The sequence below is a fragment of the Notamacropus eugenii genome, chromosome 1 (genome assembly GCF_028372415.1).
Source record: "Notamacropus eugenii isolate mMacEug1 chromosome 1, mMacEug1.pri_v2, whole genome shotgun sequence".
Classification (NCBI taxonomy): Eukaryota; Metazoa; Chordata; class Mammalia; order Diprotodontia; family Macropodidae; genus Notamacropus; species Notamacropus eugenii.
The window spans coordinates 212,865,970-212,885,288 of NC_092872.1; the positions used below are offsets into that span (position 1 = coordinate 212,865,970).

The 19,319-nt window shown below is 36.7% G+C and overlaps 1 protein-coding gene across 4 annotated transcripts in view; it reads left to right on the top strand.

Annotated features, from left to right (window-relative positions):
• ZNF518A (zinc finger protein 518A) overlaps positions 1–18,045 on the top strand; it is a 43,537-nt gene extending 25,492 nt beyond the window's left edge. For 3 of the 4 annotated variants that reach the window (XM_072626390.1, XM_072626407.1, XM_072626401.1), the window contains exon 3: positions 8,904–18,045. In XM_072626390.1, coding sequence (XP_072482491.1) covers positions 9,024–13,586 — 4,563 coding nt within the window. In that variant the 5' untranslated portion in view covers positions 8,904–9,023 and the 3' untranslated portion in view covers positions 13,587–18,045. The remainder of the gene's footprint in view (positions 1–8,903) is intronic. The other variant, XM_072626416.1, reaches the window with a different exon arrangement.
• Positions 18,046–19,319: the final 1,274 nt, after the last annotated feature.

Below are 19,319 nucleotides of genomic sequence, written 5' to 3' on the forward strand. Positions count from 1 at the left end.
CATAGGGGATAGAGAACTGGCTCCCACAGACAACAAGAGTTGAGTTCAAGTCCCTCCTTTGACCCATCCTGGCTATGTGACCCTAGGCATGTCCTTTAACCTCTTACAATTCTAGGCAGCTTTGTAGGAGTATAGGTTGTGCAGAAGGTGCTGACCTGCATTTGGACTTTTTACCTTGCATTTCCTTTTCTCTTTTTCTTAAACTGTTCTGTTATCTTTGCTTCTACGAGGTTCAGTTTCTTGTCCATTTGATTTTCTCTCAAGATAGTTTTGTCTTTATATATCACAAAGGAAAATTATTTTTCTTTTGGAAAATACTACACAAAAAGTTAAAGAAAAATTTCAATTGTTGAAAAATTCTAATTATTTGTAATTGTTATTGAGTTACTTCATTTTTTAAAATTCGAAGTTTTTTAAACCAGTTTATTATATTGTACTTGACAATATGAATGATACGGAAATATAACAGGTATTGTGGTACTTTTTAACTTTTAAAGATTGTTTAACTTTGAGTTATATACATTTCACATTAAAATATATCAAGTAGCATGTTGATATAACCTTTCTCTGTTATGAACCTGTGCCAGCAGATCATACCCACATTGAGATTTGACATGTACTAAGTCAAATTTGACCTCTTCTGCATATACATTATTAATTAATTGTGCTTCATTCAGTGTCAGTTGGTGAATTTTCTGTGTTTTTTTTTTTGACTCTGATTTGAATGTTGTTTTCATTGAGAAAAAAGTTATTTTTATGCAGAAGTTATATAAAATATATCAAGTAATTTTGACTGCTCTATCCTTCCCCACTTTCCTCTCGCTACTTCTTGCGCCATTTGGAAAACTTTTGTTTTACTATGACTTGTGAACAGAAGGCTCAAAGAAATCAAACACTTAAAAAAATCTGGTTGATGAAGATAAGCTACTAATTTGGGTCAACTTATGTTTATTCACATTACTTTCTAGTCTTCTTTTACAATTCTTTTTGAAAAGAAAGTCCTTTTGACAGTAGTTCTTAAGTTTTTGAAAGCTAAGTTTCTGTGTTTGCTTATAAACCTTGCATATGCAGCCTAATCCAGCCTATTTCTCTTTCTCAAATGATCTTCTGTTGGGGAACCCACCTTCAATATTAATGAAGAGGGGACTGGTGTGGTATTATGGGGGGAAAGAGTTCCGTATCTAACGTCACTGGGTTCAGCTCCTACTTGCCTTGCCCTTTCCCCCACTACCTCTCTGTCTTGATGTCAGATCATTTTGCCTTCATTTCTTGAATTTATTTATTTTTTATATGTTTTTCCAGAGGTTCTTGAAGAATCTTCCTTTGGCATTTTTGGGGCGTCTTGAAGAGTTTATTAGAAAATTTTCTTCTTCCTTGGAGATTTTCAACTTGAATTTGACTCTGAACTGCTTATTCAGTTTTGGGACTTCTTTTGTAGCTTGTTCATTTTTCATGAACCTCTGTTGATCCTTCATGCAGTTGGATGAGTCCTAAGAGGTAGGATTCCTTTTCAGAAAAACATCTTCTGTAGATAACTCTTGTTCCCTATTATGAAGGTCATTGCAATACTTATTATTCCCTCTCCCCTTTCTTTTCTCTCCTTCTCATCCTGGCACCATATACTGTAGTGCCCCAGAACATTCTTCCTCCATGGAAAGACCTAACCCCAGTTCCCCTCTTTAACTGGGATCTTGTCCCTATTCTCTGAACTCCCTGAATCTCTTAAGACAGGAAGATATTAAAAAAAACATTTATTTTTCCTTTAGTCTTGGCCAGATGGTGATATTTAACCTGGTATTCCATGGTATTCTCTTCTACTGTCCCTGGGTTTTCACTGTACTAACCTACTCCCCCAAATACTGATTTATTAATGAGGGAGCATAGTTTTTTGTTTTTAGAAATAGTAATTCACTTCTTCCTTCTTGAGATGTTTATTTTTTTACTCTTTAACTCTTGCCCCTTATATTCTTTGTGTACAGTTGCCCTCTCTAGTTTCTCTATATTCCAAATGATATGATAGTTTTTAAGAGAAAAAAAGTGCACAAACAATATCAATGTCTAACCCTATGGACATGAACACATTGTTTGCACTTTCTAGTCTTTTTCTCACCAAATTTGCCTATTTACCTTTCTTATATATCTTTTGTTTGTTAAGATTGCATGATACACATCTTGCTTACGTTGATTTTTGTTGATAGAATTTCTTGAATTCTTCCCTTTTGTTGAAACTCCATCTTTTTTCATTGGTGACTAAATTCAGTTTTGCTGAATATGTTACTTCAGAGTACAGTTTGGTCTCTCTTCAATTCCAAACTGTCATATTGAAATATTTTACTAGGTTTCTAATAAACAAGAAGTAGTCTTTTGGTATTCTGATTGATTTTCTATGGCACGTGGAAGATTTTCTCTTGTCTGTGTTATTTGTTGTTCACTGTATTTCTAAAGTTTGATATTTCTTAATGAGATACACTTGAGTTGTCTGTTTTTCACCTCCTTCCAATAATTGTAGGCATGGTGGTTTTTTAAAAATGATTTTAAGTACAGTATTTCAAATTTTGTTGTCATTGTTGAGTTTTTCTGGGAAACATAAACCTTTGATTATTCCCTCACAGCCTGTCTTCAGTGCTTTGAGTCTCTTCCCTACTCCAGTTCTTGACTCTTCCCAAAATGATTTTTCTAAAGCACAAGTTTTGACTGTGTCAGCCCTCTACTCAGTAATCTCCAGTGGTTCCCGATTACATCTAGTATCTCTGGTGTATTCTTATAATTATAGATAAAATTGTAACAAGCCCCATATTTCTGGGCCTTTCCCTCTTCTATATAGTCTCCCATTTTTCTTCTGTCCTGACTCGTCAAGTACATAGACTTCACCTCACTAAGGAAATGTGTATTGGAAGGATAGGGGGAATCCAGGGTCCATTTAAAGACACTATTTGTCGAGACTGATAATAGGGCAAGGACAGTGAGACTGTCTATGAGGGGAGAATGTTGTTGGTGTTTGTATTTTGGTGTTGTCTATTTCTTATAAGATTACTTTGTGGTAACTTGTTTTCTTCTCTTTTTTACTCCACCTATTTTTTCTTACATCACTTCATGCCATTCTTGTTTAGAGGAGGTGAGGGAAGATACTAAGGTCATTGTCTCACTTCACCATTTTGTTGAAATTCCTTTCTTTCAAACTCATTAATAAAGCCATATGATTCAGCATTCTGTATCAACTTCTCTAAAAAAGGCCTGTCTTCCTCAGTGAACAATTATATTCAACTGCACTAAAATCAGTTGATCTTTATTATCCATAGAAAAATATCGTTCATATGTGGTAATACAAAACTTACCAAGGGTTAGGTTTTACCACAAGGTATAACAGTTTCTTAGTGGTGCCTAATATTTTTCAGGTAAGCTAAATTTAGAAAAATACAATTTATTCTTCCTGCTCACGTGTATTTGTGTTCTCCTTAATTATTTCAGTGAACCCAAGAGCTCATCAATATGGATACTTTTCATTGGTGCTGATCTAGCCCATCCACACTTTCTCATCATGTGTGATGGTTGTTTGTATTCTTCCATAAATCATCTCCAGGGATTTCTCACACTATACCAGCCATTTTCTAGATATCATGACCTTATGTCAAATCAAGTCAACAAGCATTTGTTAAGCACCTACTCTATGTCAGGCACTTTCTATCCTAAGGAATGACAATCCAAAAAAAGGCACAGACTCCAAAAAAACCCTACCAGTTCTTGCTCTCAAGGAGCTTACACTCTTAATGGGTAGGGGGACAGGGGGAAACTTGTAAACAGCTATGTACAAACAAGACAGACTAAATGAGAGATAATCTTAGATGGTAAACATTTGCATTAAGGGAGATTGGGAAAGGCATGTTGCAGAAGGTAGGATTTTATTTTATTTGTAATTATTTTGTTTTCAGTTTTCTACAATAACTTGTATATATCTTAGATTTTTTCTCCTCCCTTCCCCTCTTTCTCCCCTCCCTCCCCACTCTCTCTCCACTCCCTCTCCAAGACATTGTGCAGTCTTATATAGTTTCTATACATACATTCTTATTAAATACACTGTCACCTTAGTCATGTTACATAGAAAAATTAAAATGAATGAGAAAGCATAAAATATAACATGAGAGAAAATGGTCTGCTTCATTCTGTGATCCAGTTCCATAGTTCTTTCTGTGGATGTGGAAGGCATTTTGCCTCAGGAGCCCATTGGGAATTTTTTAGGTCCTTGCATTGCTATGAAGGGCTAAAACTACCAGGAAATTCCTCACACACTGTGGTTGTTGCTGTGTACAAAGTTCTCCTTGTTCTGCTCCTTTCACTCAGCATCAGTTCATATAAGTCTTTCCAGGCCTCTCTGAAGTCTTCCTGTTCATCATTTCTTGTAACACAATAGTATGACATTCATATACCACAACTTGTTCAGCCATTCCCCAATTGATGGGCATCCCCTTGACTTCCAGTTCTTGGCCACCACAAAAAGAGCTGCTATAAATATTTTTGTACATGTGAGACTCTTTCCCATTTTTATTATCTCTTTGGGATACAGTTTGAAGGTGGGATTTTGTGTGTGTGTGTGTGTGTGTGTGTGTGTGTGTGTATGTGTGTATGTGTTTGCCCTTCGTTGCCGAAGAAGACCATGCCATCAGAGAAATGGTGACATGACTTGCACTTGACTTTGTTTTGAGTGAGAGAGGGCTGTGCAGGTCACCAGCCTCACTTCTCCTCCAGAGCCATCTGAATCCAGTGACCAGATATTCATCAGGATGACTGGAGATGGCCCAGGATGAGGCAGTTGGGGTTAAGTGACTTGCCCAAGGTCACACAGCTAGTGAGTGTCAAGTGTTTGAGGTGAGATTTGAACTCAGGTCCTCCTGACTCCTGCACTGGTGCTCTATCCTCTGCACCACCTAGCTGCCCCAGAAGGTGAGATTTTAGCTGGAATCTGAAGGAGGTCTAGGAAGCCAGAAGCCAGATAAGGAGGGAGACCATTCTAGGCTTGAGGTAATTGCCTGTGAAAACAACCAGTCAACTTGTATGAACTGATGCTGAGTGAAAGGAGCAGAACTAGGAGAACTTTGTACATGGCAACAACCACGGTGTGCAAGGAATTTTTCTGGTTTAGTTCTTCATAGCTATGCAAGGACGTAAAAAATTGCCAATGGACTCTTGAGGCAAAACACCTTCCACATCCAGAGAAAGAACTATGGAATTGGATTGCAGAATGAAGCAGACTATTCTCTTTTGTGTTCTGTTACATTATGTTGTGTTATGTTTTGCTGTATTTTAAATTCATTTTAATTCTTCTATGCAACATGGCCAAGTTGAAAGTGTATTTAATAGGAATGTATGTGGTAGAACCTATATAAGATTGCATACCTTCTCGGGGAGGGAGTGGGGAGGGAAGGGAGGAGGGGGAGGGAGGAGAAAAAATCTAAGATATATGGAAATGATTGTAAAACACTGAAAACAAAGTAATTTAAGAAAGAAAACAAAATAACCAGTCAGAAGTTATTGTGTGGGAAGAGGAAAAAGTTATTCAGTGTCACTGGTATATCATGGGGTGAGGAGAGTAAGGTGGAAGGGGTTTAAAAGCCAAACACAGGATTTTATATTTGATCTTTATATTGGAGGCCTAGAGCTTATTGAATGGGAGGAGGGAGGGGCGGGCAATGTGTGACATTGTTAGAGTGCTGCTTTAGTAAGCTCTTTGAGAGCTGAACAGAGGGTAAACTGAAATGGAGAGAAGCTTGAGACAGGGAGACCAATAAGCAGAATATTGTAGTGGTCTAGTCATGAAATAATGAGGTCCTGTACCAGGGTCATGGCAGTGTCAGAAGAGAGAAGGGGGCATATACCTGTGAAGGCAGAATCGATAGGACTTGATAACTGATTGGATATGGGGGGAATGGGGGACAGTGAGAGTAAGGAGTTGAGGATGATGCCTGAGTGACTGGGAGGATGGTAGGACCCTCAGTAGTAATAAGGCAGTTAGGAAGAAGGGAGGATTTTAGGGGAGGGGGAGGAAATAATGTTGAATTTTTTATAGGACATATAGTTAGAAATATCCAGTTGGCATTTGGAGACATATGAATGGAGATGATAATTGAATAAATGGGCATCAGTTAGATCACCAAGCAAATTAATATTGAGGGAGAAGAGAAGAGGGCCCAGGACAGATCCTTGTGGGACTTCTACTATTAGCAGGTATTGCCTGGTAAGAAGATCCTGCAAAAAGAGACTGAGAAGGATCAGTCAGACCAGGCAAGAAGAGAACTTTAAAAAATACAATACAACATTGGTAATGTTAATTTATAGTTTTCTAAAACAGTATGCAGCTGCACGGACCTTCAGTGTCAGAGGCTGTAGAGAGGTCAAGAAGGATAAAGACTGAGAATTTTTGGTAATGAGATCATCAGTAACTTTGGAGAGAGCTATTTCAATTGAATGATGACATTAAAAGCTAGATTACAGAGAGTTAGGGAGGGAGAGGAAAGGAAATAAAGACTGTGCTTATAGATAGCCTTCTCAAAGAATTTAGCCATGAAAGGGAGGAAAAATATAAGACAATAATGAGGATGGATGGATCAAATGAGAGGCTTTTTGTGGAGGGGGGATACATTAGCATGTTTGTAGGCAGTAGAGAAGCAATCAGTAGACAGAGATTGAAGATTAGTGAGAGTGTGGGGATTATTATTTTTTAAAATTTTTTTATTATTTTATTAAGAAAGTGAGGATTATAAAGTGGCAATCTGTTGGTAGAAGATGGGATGAAATGAGATCTCTTGTAGGGGTGGAGGGGTTTGCCTTAGTAAGGAAAAGGACCACTTTATGGAAAATGGTTGAAGAAGGAGAGAGTAGCAGGACAGCATCTGAGTGAGATGAGAAACAGGAGAGAAGAGGCCTTGATTTCTGTAGTGAAACATGAGGCAAAGTTCTCAGCTGAGAAGGTGAGGGGAGGGGAAGTTGTGGGAGGTTTGGGAAGTGATGAAAAGGTTGGGAAAAGCTGCTATGGTGAGTGGGAGAGTGAATCAATAGGGGAATTGTAAAAATGTTACCTTACCAAGTTAGGAACCAGTTGAGATTATTTAATATAAACTCAGAGGGGACCCAGTCATTGTGATGTGATTTTTCTTTCCCCTAGTTTCATTCAGCAGCATTTGGGTAGAAGTGAAGATGGTGGATGGAGGTAATAATCCACGGTTGGGGTTTTATAGGGCAAAAGTAAAGGGTCAGGGGACTTAGAGCACAATGTAGAGTTGAACTTGTTTAAACAAGGGTTGAACATGGAGAAGGGAAGAGAGTGTTGCCAGTATAGGGATGATGGACCTGTCATACAACTAAAGGGTGAAAAGATTGGAGCTTGCAGTGAGGACAGAGAAATAGGATTAGGGGATGCAAGGCAGAGGGGGAGAGGCGGTATGACAACAGATTATGATCATCACATAAAGGAATTTCAGAGTTCATAAACATGGATACGGAGCAATTATGGGTGATGGCATAATCAAAGGTATGACCAGGGAATATTCTAGTAAACATTTAACAAGTGGCTCTCTGAAGAAAACCAAAAATAAAAAGAATGCCACATGCGGTTTTCAGTTATAACGTTTCTACCCTTATTTTGTTAAGTCTGGATAATCCATAAAACAGTGAGTCAAGCCCTGGTTTACTAGTTTCTGAGGTATAAATGCTTATAAAGTAGTGAGGAAAAAAATGTTCAGAATAAAAACAAGTTTGTTACTTACGGAATGGACATGGAGGTTTTAGAGTGGGACTTTGGAGAGGTAGGGGGTTTAGATTGAAGGGGGAAATTGGAATAAGGGAGTAGTCAATGGTAGATAGAGAATGGGGCTTGAATAATGACAGCTGTTCAGACTCATTGGATGAGAGAATATGATGGAATGGAAATATTTTAATCATGGATAATAAGTTCAGGTAGGTTTTCATCTTCCTATGTGTTTGGCTTAACTTGCTTCTCTCTCCCAGTCTTTTCTCTTCTTACCACCCCACCCCCAACCCTGCCCCAAACTAACACATTCCCACATGTGACCCTCTAGGTCCTCAAGTGCGACCGTTTGACTGAATCCAAGCTTCATAGAACAGATCCCCTTGATAAAAGGATTTTCCTGTAACACTTGGGCACAGTCTAAAGGGTAACACTAGGGCACAGTCTAAAGGCTGCACCCAAGGACCTAGAAGGCCACATGTTGGCCTCAAGGCCCTTCCCTGGTATAGTGGATTGAGGGAATGGCCTTGGAATTAAGGAAAACTACACATACCAGCTGTGTGATCATGGGTAAAATAACTTAATCTTTTAGTGGTACGATCAAATTCTATGTAAATACTATAAATTATTGATGAGTTTCTGCTTTCTGCCAGTGGGGGGATTTCCCATATTGTGAGTCCCTTGAATTGATGAAATCACAGTTATGAATTGTCATCCACCAAAAAGAACAAAATTCTGGTGTGACTTCCTTTGTTTCCTTAAGTGTTCCTATTCTGGAAACAGATAATTCAGAAGCTATGGAAGTTAGTTCTTGGGTTGAATGGATAATCCACATTTCCATAATCATGACTTACCTTTTCCTGTGGCTATTTTGCTGAATTTTAAAAAAAGTTTTATTAAAAATTTTTGAAGTAGCAACTTAACAAATCATAAGATCTTCAGAGTGTAAAGGAATCTTAGAGGTCAGATTAGTTAATTGCAGATTAGTGAAAATTAGAAACCTTATCCTTTACTTGGCTATAGTTTCTTCAGTTTTAAAATGAAAGAGTTGGACTCAGTAATTTTCCTAGGTATTTTATTAAAAAATATCTACTTTGTACTGTTTTAAAATACAAAGTTCATATATATTTAATGATGATAATTTCAGTTCTTTCTTTAATTTTAGGTAAGTTAAAGTGGGGAAAATTCTGGAGTTTTGAAGATGTCTCAGCACAGTATTCTAGTTTTCTGCATATGACTTCAAGAATTTGCTGAATAGAGGACACCAGGATCAGTTTTTCAAATCATGCCATCTGAACAGAAGCATTTTTGTTGTGATGAAAAACCAACTACTTTAGAAAAAGATTATGATGTGGAAGATATAATAGTTATTGATGCTGTAGAGTCAGAAGAACCAAGAATTTTAGAAGATAATTTTCCTTTTGAACTGAAAAATGTGAAAGTCGATTTACCCAAGATAAGTATTCCAGATGAAGCCCTGCTGACTCATGAAGTTGACATATATAGACAATTATTTGAGAGTAAACCACAAACTGCCAGAAAATCTGTTGGCAAAGAGAAAGTAGAAGAAAGTCCTTTAAACTGTATAGAGGAGTGTAATTTGTGGCATAAACCCAATATAGGATATGAAGAAGAAGGAATGAAAATGTCTGCAAAAATACTTAATTTCAGCTGTACAAAATGTAGAGACAATGTTCGATATAGCCCGAATGATTTGCAGAAACATTTTCAGCTTTTGCACTGTGGAGAGTTACCTTTATATCCTTGTGAAATGTGCAGTTTTTCTGCAAATGACTTTCAGTCATTTAAACAACACAGACTTATCCACCGAAGCACTTTAGTAAAATGTGACGTTTGTAATGATGAGAATGTGTATTCTTTATTAGACTTAACAAAGCATTTTTCAATTAAACATTGTGTTAATGGTAATTTTCAATGTGAAAAATGCAAGTTCTCTACCAAGGATGTTGGCACATTTGTTCAGCATATTCACAGACATAATGAGATTCACTATAAATGTAGTAAATGTCATCATATAAGTTTCACCAAAGGAGAGTTTCAGCAGCATCTCTTTGTTCATTCCACTACTTTTCCCTTCAGTTGTCAATATTGTAACTATAGTGCTGCTGGGAAGGACCAACTTCTAAAACATGTTATAGCTTTGCACAAAGATCAATTATATGCAAAAGATAAACTGGAAAAGGAAAAATGTGAAAACAGGATAGTAAAGACTACAGCTGGACTAAAGCTAATATTAAGACGATACAAAATAGGAACATCAAGAAAAACACTTTGGAGACAGAAGAAAGAGAACAGTGGAAATGACAACTATGTAGAAAAAAACACACAGGTGCTTAAAAATATTAATAAAATTCAGATTAAGTCTGAAGAACAGAATAATGTAGGGGAGCATTTGAATGAAGATAAGGATGAAATTGTACATATTGAAAAGCAAACTCAGAAGCAAGATGAGTCAGAATCAGAAACAAGAAACCTCTTACCTACCGGTCAGTGTAGTAGACCTGAAGAGGGATCAAGTTCTAGTTTTGGAGTTTTAAAGAATGCTATACAAGGACCCACAGTGCTGATGATGAAAAATAATAAAATATCAGTTCCTGCCAACTACAGTGCTAAGTTCATGGGGTTCAAGATGGTAGACGGAAAACAACACATAGTTATTAAATTGTTGCCTACCAATAAATTGAATTCATGTTCTCCAGGTCTACAGCCAGATATAACAAAGGACAACACTACTGATTTGCAGCATCATACAGCTGAAACCACTGGATTATCTACAGGTGCTACACTGCATACATCTGATTTAAATAACACAGTTTGCACTAACACATCTAATTCATTATCATTTTCTACTCCTCTGTTTTCAGGAATTGCAACATCAGAAAAAGAAAAAGCTGCCTTGGCTCAAGCTAGGAATAAATCTCAGACAGTAGGTGCTGAGAAAAGTACACCTCACTTATCAGCAAATTCAGAATTGACTGCAGCTCCTTTGAATTTGACCACTAAAGTTAGAATAAGTAATAATGTTGGAGCATGGGCAAGTTGTGTTACTCAAAGTCATCCTCAGGTATTGTGTGCCACAGTTAAGAATGCAGCTAACTTGGAATCTGTTGAAGTAAGTTCTGTTGAATCAAAAGCACAACATAGTGGAATGTTGAATAACAGCAGTATTAATGATCTCAGCTATGTGCCATCCTTTAATCAAGGATCATTACCTTTTCATAATTACTCAAAAATGGACATTTTCGATAACTCATGCAGTGTTTCAGTGACAGCACATAAAAACTCTGAAGACTCTTCATCAAGCAAAACAGCTATACACCAGTATAGTTTGAGAAGTGAATCAGACTTGTCATCAGTGGGGAAGAAAACAAATCCAAATCTCCATCAAACATCTCCATCAAAGATTTGTCAAACTTGTTGCTCTTTAAACACTAAAGATACTTTTGAATCTTTGAAAAACCAATGTGAAGTTGACAGAGAAATGTTAGAAACAGTACAAAATATTGATACACCGAATCTTCATACTAATATAAATCAAGACTTAGAAAATGTAGCTGAGAAATCAGATTGGGAGGATGTCTCATCTTCTGATTCATTCACAATGCCTAAAATCACATCTGTTTTCTCACTACAGAGTGAACAGGCTTCTGATTTTTTGTCACCTGAAGAAAACCAGTTATTACAAGATGTGTTGAATGAAAAATCAAGTGTGGAAAAAGACTCTGATATGATGCCAAGTAAAAGAGCACAACTTCATGATGAGCCATTTTTGAAAAATGAGGAAAAGAGCAACATAACTGAATGTTGTAAAGGTTCAGAAGGTCCATGCACTTTACCCATTTTATCTAGTAATATGGATTTTGGTGTACATACAAAAGATCTCGGTGCCAGCAACTGTACAACAAATATGGAAATAGATTGTGGGAAAGAAAAACAAGTACTGTCAACACCAAATGATTTGGGAGACTTTGAGAAAATACCCAGAATTGCTAGTGTTGGCACATTAGTTAAAACTCACTCTGATGGAATAACTCAGCAGCTTGTAAAAGACAAAATACAAGCTACTCCAGAAAATTCTAATGGCCTAGGTTCTTTTCATGTTCAGAGCCCACCAATAAATCCTGAACCAAAAAAAACAATTTTAGTTCAGTCATCTCCAAAAGGGTTTATTTTACCTTTGCATCTTGCTAGCAAATCTGGATTACAGCTTGTTTCAGGAAGAAGTCTTTCATCAACTAATCCACCAGGTATTTATATGACTCAAGGTGTACCTTCATCTCTCCTTTTAAACAAGAAACCTGGAATGATTCTAAGGATAAGTAATGGAGTGCTTGGAAGTGTTACCAACATCACAGGTGAGAGTTCTCAAGTTTTTGGTGGAGCTGCAGCTAAGGAGCATGACAGAATACCTGTAAGGGCAGAATTGAAAAAGGATAATCCAGCAAGTATAATTTGCCCCTCCACGTTTGATAGTAGGCCTGAAATGACAGTTAGTTCAGAAAATAGTGTGCCGTTTAAAGGATCATATATTATTAGAAACCCAGTAGAGTCTTCATTCAATAGAATTTCTTCTCAAAATCTACAGCCTGGATGTCAAGGCACTATATCACGTACTTTGGGTTCAGTAAAACAGCCAACTGATACGCAGCAGAAACAGTCTCTTTATGCACTGTTGCCTGATGGCCGGCAGGCAGTTCTCCTAAGATGTATTGCTCCCAATAAGTCACAAGTAGGGCCATCTGATTTATCACAGAGTAGCACTTACAATCTTCAAAATCATCAACCAAAGAAAACTGGAGCAACACAGCAAAAAATACTGCTGAAAATTATTAAGAACCCTGCTTTTGATAACAGCCAGTCAGTAAATAGTCCTAAGTCTTCATTACAGTTAGATATCATACAGCCTCATCAAACTTCCATAGCAAAGGAGAAGCAACCAGTCTCTTCTAGTGATGCCTTACTCTTAACAGATAGATTGATGCCAGCAACTGCAACTATCGCAACCTCTACAACAATATGCCCTGTACCTACTCAAGGGACAGGATGTACCACCAACCAACCAGAGACACAGCTATTAAGGTGTCAAACTGATTGTTCATTTAGGAGCGGCTTCAGTAATAGAAAGTCTACCAGAAGACAGATTTCAAAAATAAAAACTCACATAAGACATAAAACTTCTGAACCTATGATTACATATAAAAACAGGAACTTTGGACCAAAATGGAGAGGGAATTTCCAGGAATGGCCTAGAAAGAAAGTAATGTTGCATAGGAAGAGTAAAAGAAAAACTAAATCTGAAGATTTTCGCAACACATTTGACCTTTACAGACCAAGGTTTCCTAAGCATATAGTTAGGACTTTGCGACTTTTCCCTTTCAGTTCTACACAGCTTGTAAAATGCCCTAGAAGAAATCAGCCAGTTGTGGTTTTAAACCATCCTGATGCAGATGCTCCAGAAGTGGTAAATGTAATGAAAACTATTGCTAAGTTTAAAGGGCATGTACTCAAGGTTTCATTGTCAAAAAGAACAATTCAGGCGCTTTTGGAACCAGCATATTGTAACATTTCTAAAGCAATTACTGTTGACTTTTCTGCCAAGAGGCATAAAGTACTTAAACCTGTGAAAGAAAGATTTGTGTTAAAATTAACGCTTAAAAAGACAAGCAAAAATAATTATCAGATTGTGAAAACTACCTCTGATAATACTCTGAAGGCAAAGTTTAACTGCTGGTATTGTGGTAGAATTTTTGACAATCAGGATGCTTGGGTGGGTCATGGACAGCGACATTTAATGGAAGCTACTCGGGATTGGCATATGTTAGAATAATTTACCTTGATTATTAAAAAATAAAATTATTTTAAGAATGAATCAAAATACGATATGCAGATGTTTTCTATTTCAGTGTAGTACCAGAAGTTAAGCTTTTAAATGTTGTTTTTCAAGCTGGTTATATTTTAATGGAAAAACAGAATTGCGGCATTTGAAAATGCAACCGTAACATGCATGCATTTAAAAATTATAGCACAGATGTACTTTGTTTTGTGTTGGGCTTTTTTTTTTTCAAGAATATGTCCTGGAAAGTTAGGTTAACAGGAAAAATTTTGAAAAGTAAATCTTTTTCCTCAGTAAGTTATGTTGAAAAATTATTTGGGAATGTGTATTACAGTGGAGGTTGGCATCTCCATCAACACACACTGCTTTGGCTGTTACCAGTCCTGTAAAATCTGGTAAGTATTTACCCTCTAAGTATGGCACCAGCCTCCCACCAAGAAGCTAAAATTTCTCTTCCTGGTTTCCTTTCCAGGATGTTTATCCTCAGTTCATATTATTCAGCATAGAGAGGCATAGAGAGGAGTATAATCCTCTAGGCAGCGTGGGCCAGTTTAGCACTGATTTGGAGTCAGAGATCCTATTCTCCAATGTCAGCTCTGCTGCCATTTTATGTCTGTGTGACTTTGGGCAAGTCACTGCGGACTTCAGGTTGCTCATTTGTATAATGAGAGTGGAACTGATCATGACCCCTAAGGTCCTTTTCAGTTCCAATCTATGATCCCTCTGAAGGAAATAGGTTGGATAGTATATTTGACTTACAGTTAACTCATTGCAATTAGCATACCACTGAGTACCTCACTTTTGTAGAAAAGATATCTCTGAATAGATAAGTAAAGCAAATCACTAATTTCTTTTCCTTTTAAGGTTTACATTACTGAGATGTGCCCTGTAATGGGTGAAGGTTGATACTACCTTTAGAGGTTGATGATTTAAAGGCCAGTATTGGGCTGTATAGGAAGGCTGGAACAGAAACAAGGAAATGACTTTTTTAGGCCAACTTTAGAGAATCTTGTTGCAGAGCTGGTGGCAGATTTCTTTAGATAAATGCATTTTCCAGAGTGTCCAGGGAGCTTTTTTACTTGCCTGATTTAGATGCCCTCTGCCATTCTGTTTTTCTTCTGGATGTAAAATCTACAAGTAGGCACTTCTCAGGGAAAATTGGTTTTTCTACTTGATTAAAAAAAAAAAATATACACACAGCAACAATCTGGTAATCTCAAAGCTCTGGGAAAAAAATGGCCCCATTTCCATGACTAACAAAACATCATTCCACATCTTTCACACATGCCTTCAGTGGAAGTGGCTTTCATAATATTTAGTGGACTGAAAATCCAAAGCAAAACAGCCAATTGATGTCAGGGAGGTAGAGAAAGACAGCAGGAACAGAACTTTAATCAGTGGCAGAACTCAGGACAGCTCTCTAGTGGATGCCTCAATATGAACAGACTTAAAATGATGTTGCTGCACAGAAGAATCAGACAAAATTTCTGCTTTATAAATGTGGTTTGACTTTTATTGGGTCTTTGTATAATGGAGCTCATTTGTACTATAAAATTACATGATCTAAGGTTTTTTTGTTACATGGTTACTCTAAGTATTATATATTTTTATTGATTGGAATAAATCTTCAGGGCTTCTCTTCTGTACATAATTAAGATTTTAGACGTGTACATATTTTTGTATATGGCTTATTTGCTATAAACCCTGCACAGAAATTTTTTGGCCTAAAAAGTATGTTTTTAGTTCTGGGCATGCACTAATAAAACTGGTTGTAAACTTTAATACACACACACACACACACACACACACACACACACACACACAGAGCTTTTACCAGCATTATTTTCTTGGTTTTAATTTTAGTTTTATTAAATTTTTTTTGTACATTTGTTTTTCAGGGATATGAACACTATTGTTAGCAAGTGCCTAAAAGATGTGAAAACAGTTTACATATATATCAATTGTAACAAAAGGTCCAAAATGGGCCATTTCCCCAAGAGGTTTATTTTAAAGAAAGCCATATGTAGATGCTTTAAGCTATCTTGCTATGCACATGACACTTGTACTATTTCTGTGCAGTTTGTCTACTTTCTTAGTGAAGTATTTTTCATATAAATAAAACGTTACAATTGTGTTTATTAAATTGAGCCTAAGAATGGAATCAATTGGAAACATATAATATATATCCATAATGCGTAATGGTGTTAATTCAAGAATGGTAAGCATTGCTAATTTCTGTAATGACTTTCTCTTTAATATTAAATTTATCTTAAATTGTGTTTACACAACAGTCTTAGTCTACTGTATTAATATCTAATGACAACTTAATGTTGTGCATTTTTAAAGACTTAGTTTTTAAAATCTTCTATGTCAGTACCCTATACATAATAAAGTATGATTTATTCTAAAGATTAGAAATTTATCTCAGAGTGGTATGTGACTTTACCTCCATTTGCTAGGGTTATTTTGCTAGGGCAAACTTTGTAAAGCTCCTGTTACTTAATAGGCTAGGCAATATGCTTACCATTCCATTAGCTGCCACCAAAGTGATTAATCTTGGGATTATTCCAGTGATAGATAATTGGAGAGGTAAAAGCACAGCCCAGTTAACATTCCTTTTCTTCAGTTGGTCACTGTTAAAATCTGTATAAATTTCTTAAATGCTTAAGAAAGTGATAATAAATATAAAAAGTTGTGAGATCTAAGAAATCTGTCATGTCGGTGCTCTTCTGCTCTAGGTTGTCTTCCCTGGCCAAAGTTGGAAACTGCCCTGACTCCCTCCCGTGTCAGAAGTTTCTTTGCTCAGACAAGTGTCTTAAAGATTTGTCCTTTTGGGTGGGAAACATCTTTAGCCTAATGGGGCCATTTGTGCTTGGGAGCTCAGCTATTACTGTGTCTGGGATTATTACTCTCACTGGCAAATCTTTTTGGAGCTTTCCTTCACAATTGAAGCAGAAAGTCCCCTTTTGTCCTTTTTGCTCACCTTGTGGCTCAGACTGAAGCAGGTACAGTCACACTTTCAGGACAATCTTCAAGTTAGAAGAATTTGTATTTTTGTCAACAGTTACTAACTCCTCATACATCTTTTGATGTTCAATGAATGAGCCTCAGAAGCATTTTGGCTTTTTTCCATCCCCATTTTTAAAAAAACCTCCTTTGTAACAATTTAAACATAGAACAGTTTTTTTAAAGTCTGATGGTTTTGTCATAATATGATGTAATAATTCATGCTCATAAATTCTCAAATTATCAAAACATTTTTAAGCCCCAAATTGTGTGCAGTACTGTGATATGCTAAGACTGCAAAATAAAACTGCTATGCATAAACAGGTACAAGATAGAGAAAAAAAGTGAATGAAGAGTAAATTCCATTCACACCAGGGTAGGGAGGAATTTCCTTGTTGTAGTACAATTAGGCTAAACTGAGTGTGGGAGTCAGCACTACTAAGGATTTTACCATAACTCTGCCACTAGCTGTGTGACATTGATCATTGTCTCTAGGCCTCAGTTTTATGTAAAAGGAGGGAGTTGAAGTTCATTGTCTTTAAGGTGCCTTCCAGCTCTAAAAAATCATTTAATTTTCCAGTGAATGTCTTCTGTTTTCACTCCCACTAAAATGTAATTGAGGAAGAGAGTAGGATTTGGGCAGATGGCAAATAATTGGGTTTTACAGGTTGTGTTAGGATGGAACAACTATAATTTGACAACACTTATTAAGAGAACTGGAATTTTTAGGACTTTTTGAAATGAGTTGAAATAAAAAGGGAGGTAAGAAACTTTCAGATGAAGATAGAGCTATATATGTGTGTATAAAATAGATAATGTGAATGTGTATGCCCCCCCCCCCCCCACACACACACAATGCAGAAAAACTTTCCTGCATATGGATTATTTTAATTAAGAACTCAACAGCAGGAAATCTTCCTTTCTAGATTTGATTTACCTTGGGATAATGATCCTCATATCCCTAAAGAATTTGGTACTTTTAGGCAAAAGACCTTGGCATCCACTTGGGCTTATGGCATTTTAGAGATTTCAACAGAACCTATTCTCAGCTAAGTGGTCAGGCTTCTGGAAGAAGCCTAAATGGTTTTACCCCAAATGGTTTTACCCCAATTCAACATGCATATACTTATATTATGGTACTAAACACTGGAGATATGAAAATGAAACAGTTCTTGACTTGGAAGAGCTTACATTCTACTGGTTTCTTCACAATGGAGAACAGGACTACATGCCCATGGCAGCTAAGTAGATTGGTTTTTGTTTTGTAATTGTTGGTGTCATTGTTTCCTTGCACTAAAACTGGTATTTGAGAAGTGATGAATCACTCCAGTAAAACTGTTGGTGAAATGGATTTTTCTTATCTCTGTTTATTTATTAAATACCCTGAATTTCGGAACATAACTATTTTCTTCAAAAAAAAATAAAATTAATTTTGATATTTGTTTAAGTCATGTTTTTTAATTAAGAAATATGGAAAGTATGACTGGTTTTTCTAGAGTCTCCATACATCCTTTTTAACATTAAGGTTAAAAAGTTCTACAAATGTAACAAAGCAGCATCGTATAAAAATAATTTTATTCTAGTTTATTAAAGTGTTTGCATGTTTTCCAGTGAATTAAAACATTCTACATGTGATTTTTTTTCCCTAGTAGAGGAAAACACTTTTTAAAAAATAATTCATTTTATTTCTAGAACACATTTACCTCAAGAAAGAATTTGGTCACAAAAGTCTCAAACCTTTATAAATTCACTGGAGTTTTTTCTTGGAGGGAGGTGGCGATGCAATTGGGCTTAAGTGACTTGCTCAAGGTCACACAGCTAGTAGGTGTCAAGGGTCTGATGTAATATTTCAACTCAGGTCCTCCTGACTCCAGGGCTGGTGCTCTATTCACCTAGCTGCCCCAAGGGTTTTTAATTTGGGGCTATTTTATGAAACTTAGCCTCTGAGAGTCTAAAAACTATAGTAATCTATATTCACTGAACCAAAAGCCTTAGAAGTCTACAACAGCCAGATTTGGAAGTAACTAAAGCTGTGATTTTGAAAAGGGAAAAGAGTAAGATAAGAGGTGAAGGAAGATTGGAGAACAGAAAGGGCTGGTGGGCATTAAATGACATCATTTGTACTAAAACAAATGTTTATTAAGCTCCTGTTATATATAATAAATGCACTTTGGTCCTGAGGAAACAACTCTTCGAGATAGTTTTTGCCTTTGCCTGAGTTGACCGTTTTTCCCTCTCTTGCTCTAGACCCTTTTTTGTGGATGTCATGGACTCCTTAAAAATAGTCTATATTTACAATTGAAGGACATGGTAATTTTCAGCTAGATGACAGTGAAAATCAAGATACTAGTCTCCCGTCCAAGTTCTTGGATCTCTTGGTCTGTGGACCCCAGATTAAGAGCCCTTATGGTTTAATCAGTGTAGGAAAATCCTTATGCGAAAGTTCCATTTACTAATGCAGACCAGCAGGTTGTCTTCAATGTGAAGTCCCAGAGTTGTCTGGAATGCTGAGGGGTGACACAGACTGGACCATAACCTCAAAGCTAGCTTGGGTCAGAGGTGGAACTGGAATCATCTTTCTGGAGCTGCGCTTCTATCCACTGCACCAGTAGAATCAAACTCAAAATAGAAGCATCCCTATGGCTGTGCCCAGTGACTTGGAAAACTGCTAATGAACATTATGTTGTATTTTTGTTAAACTTTTCCCAATTACGTTGCAAG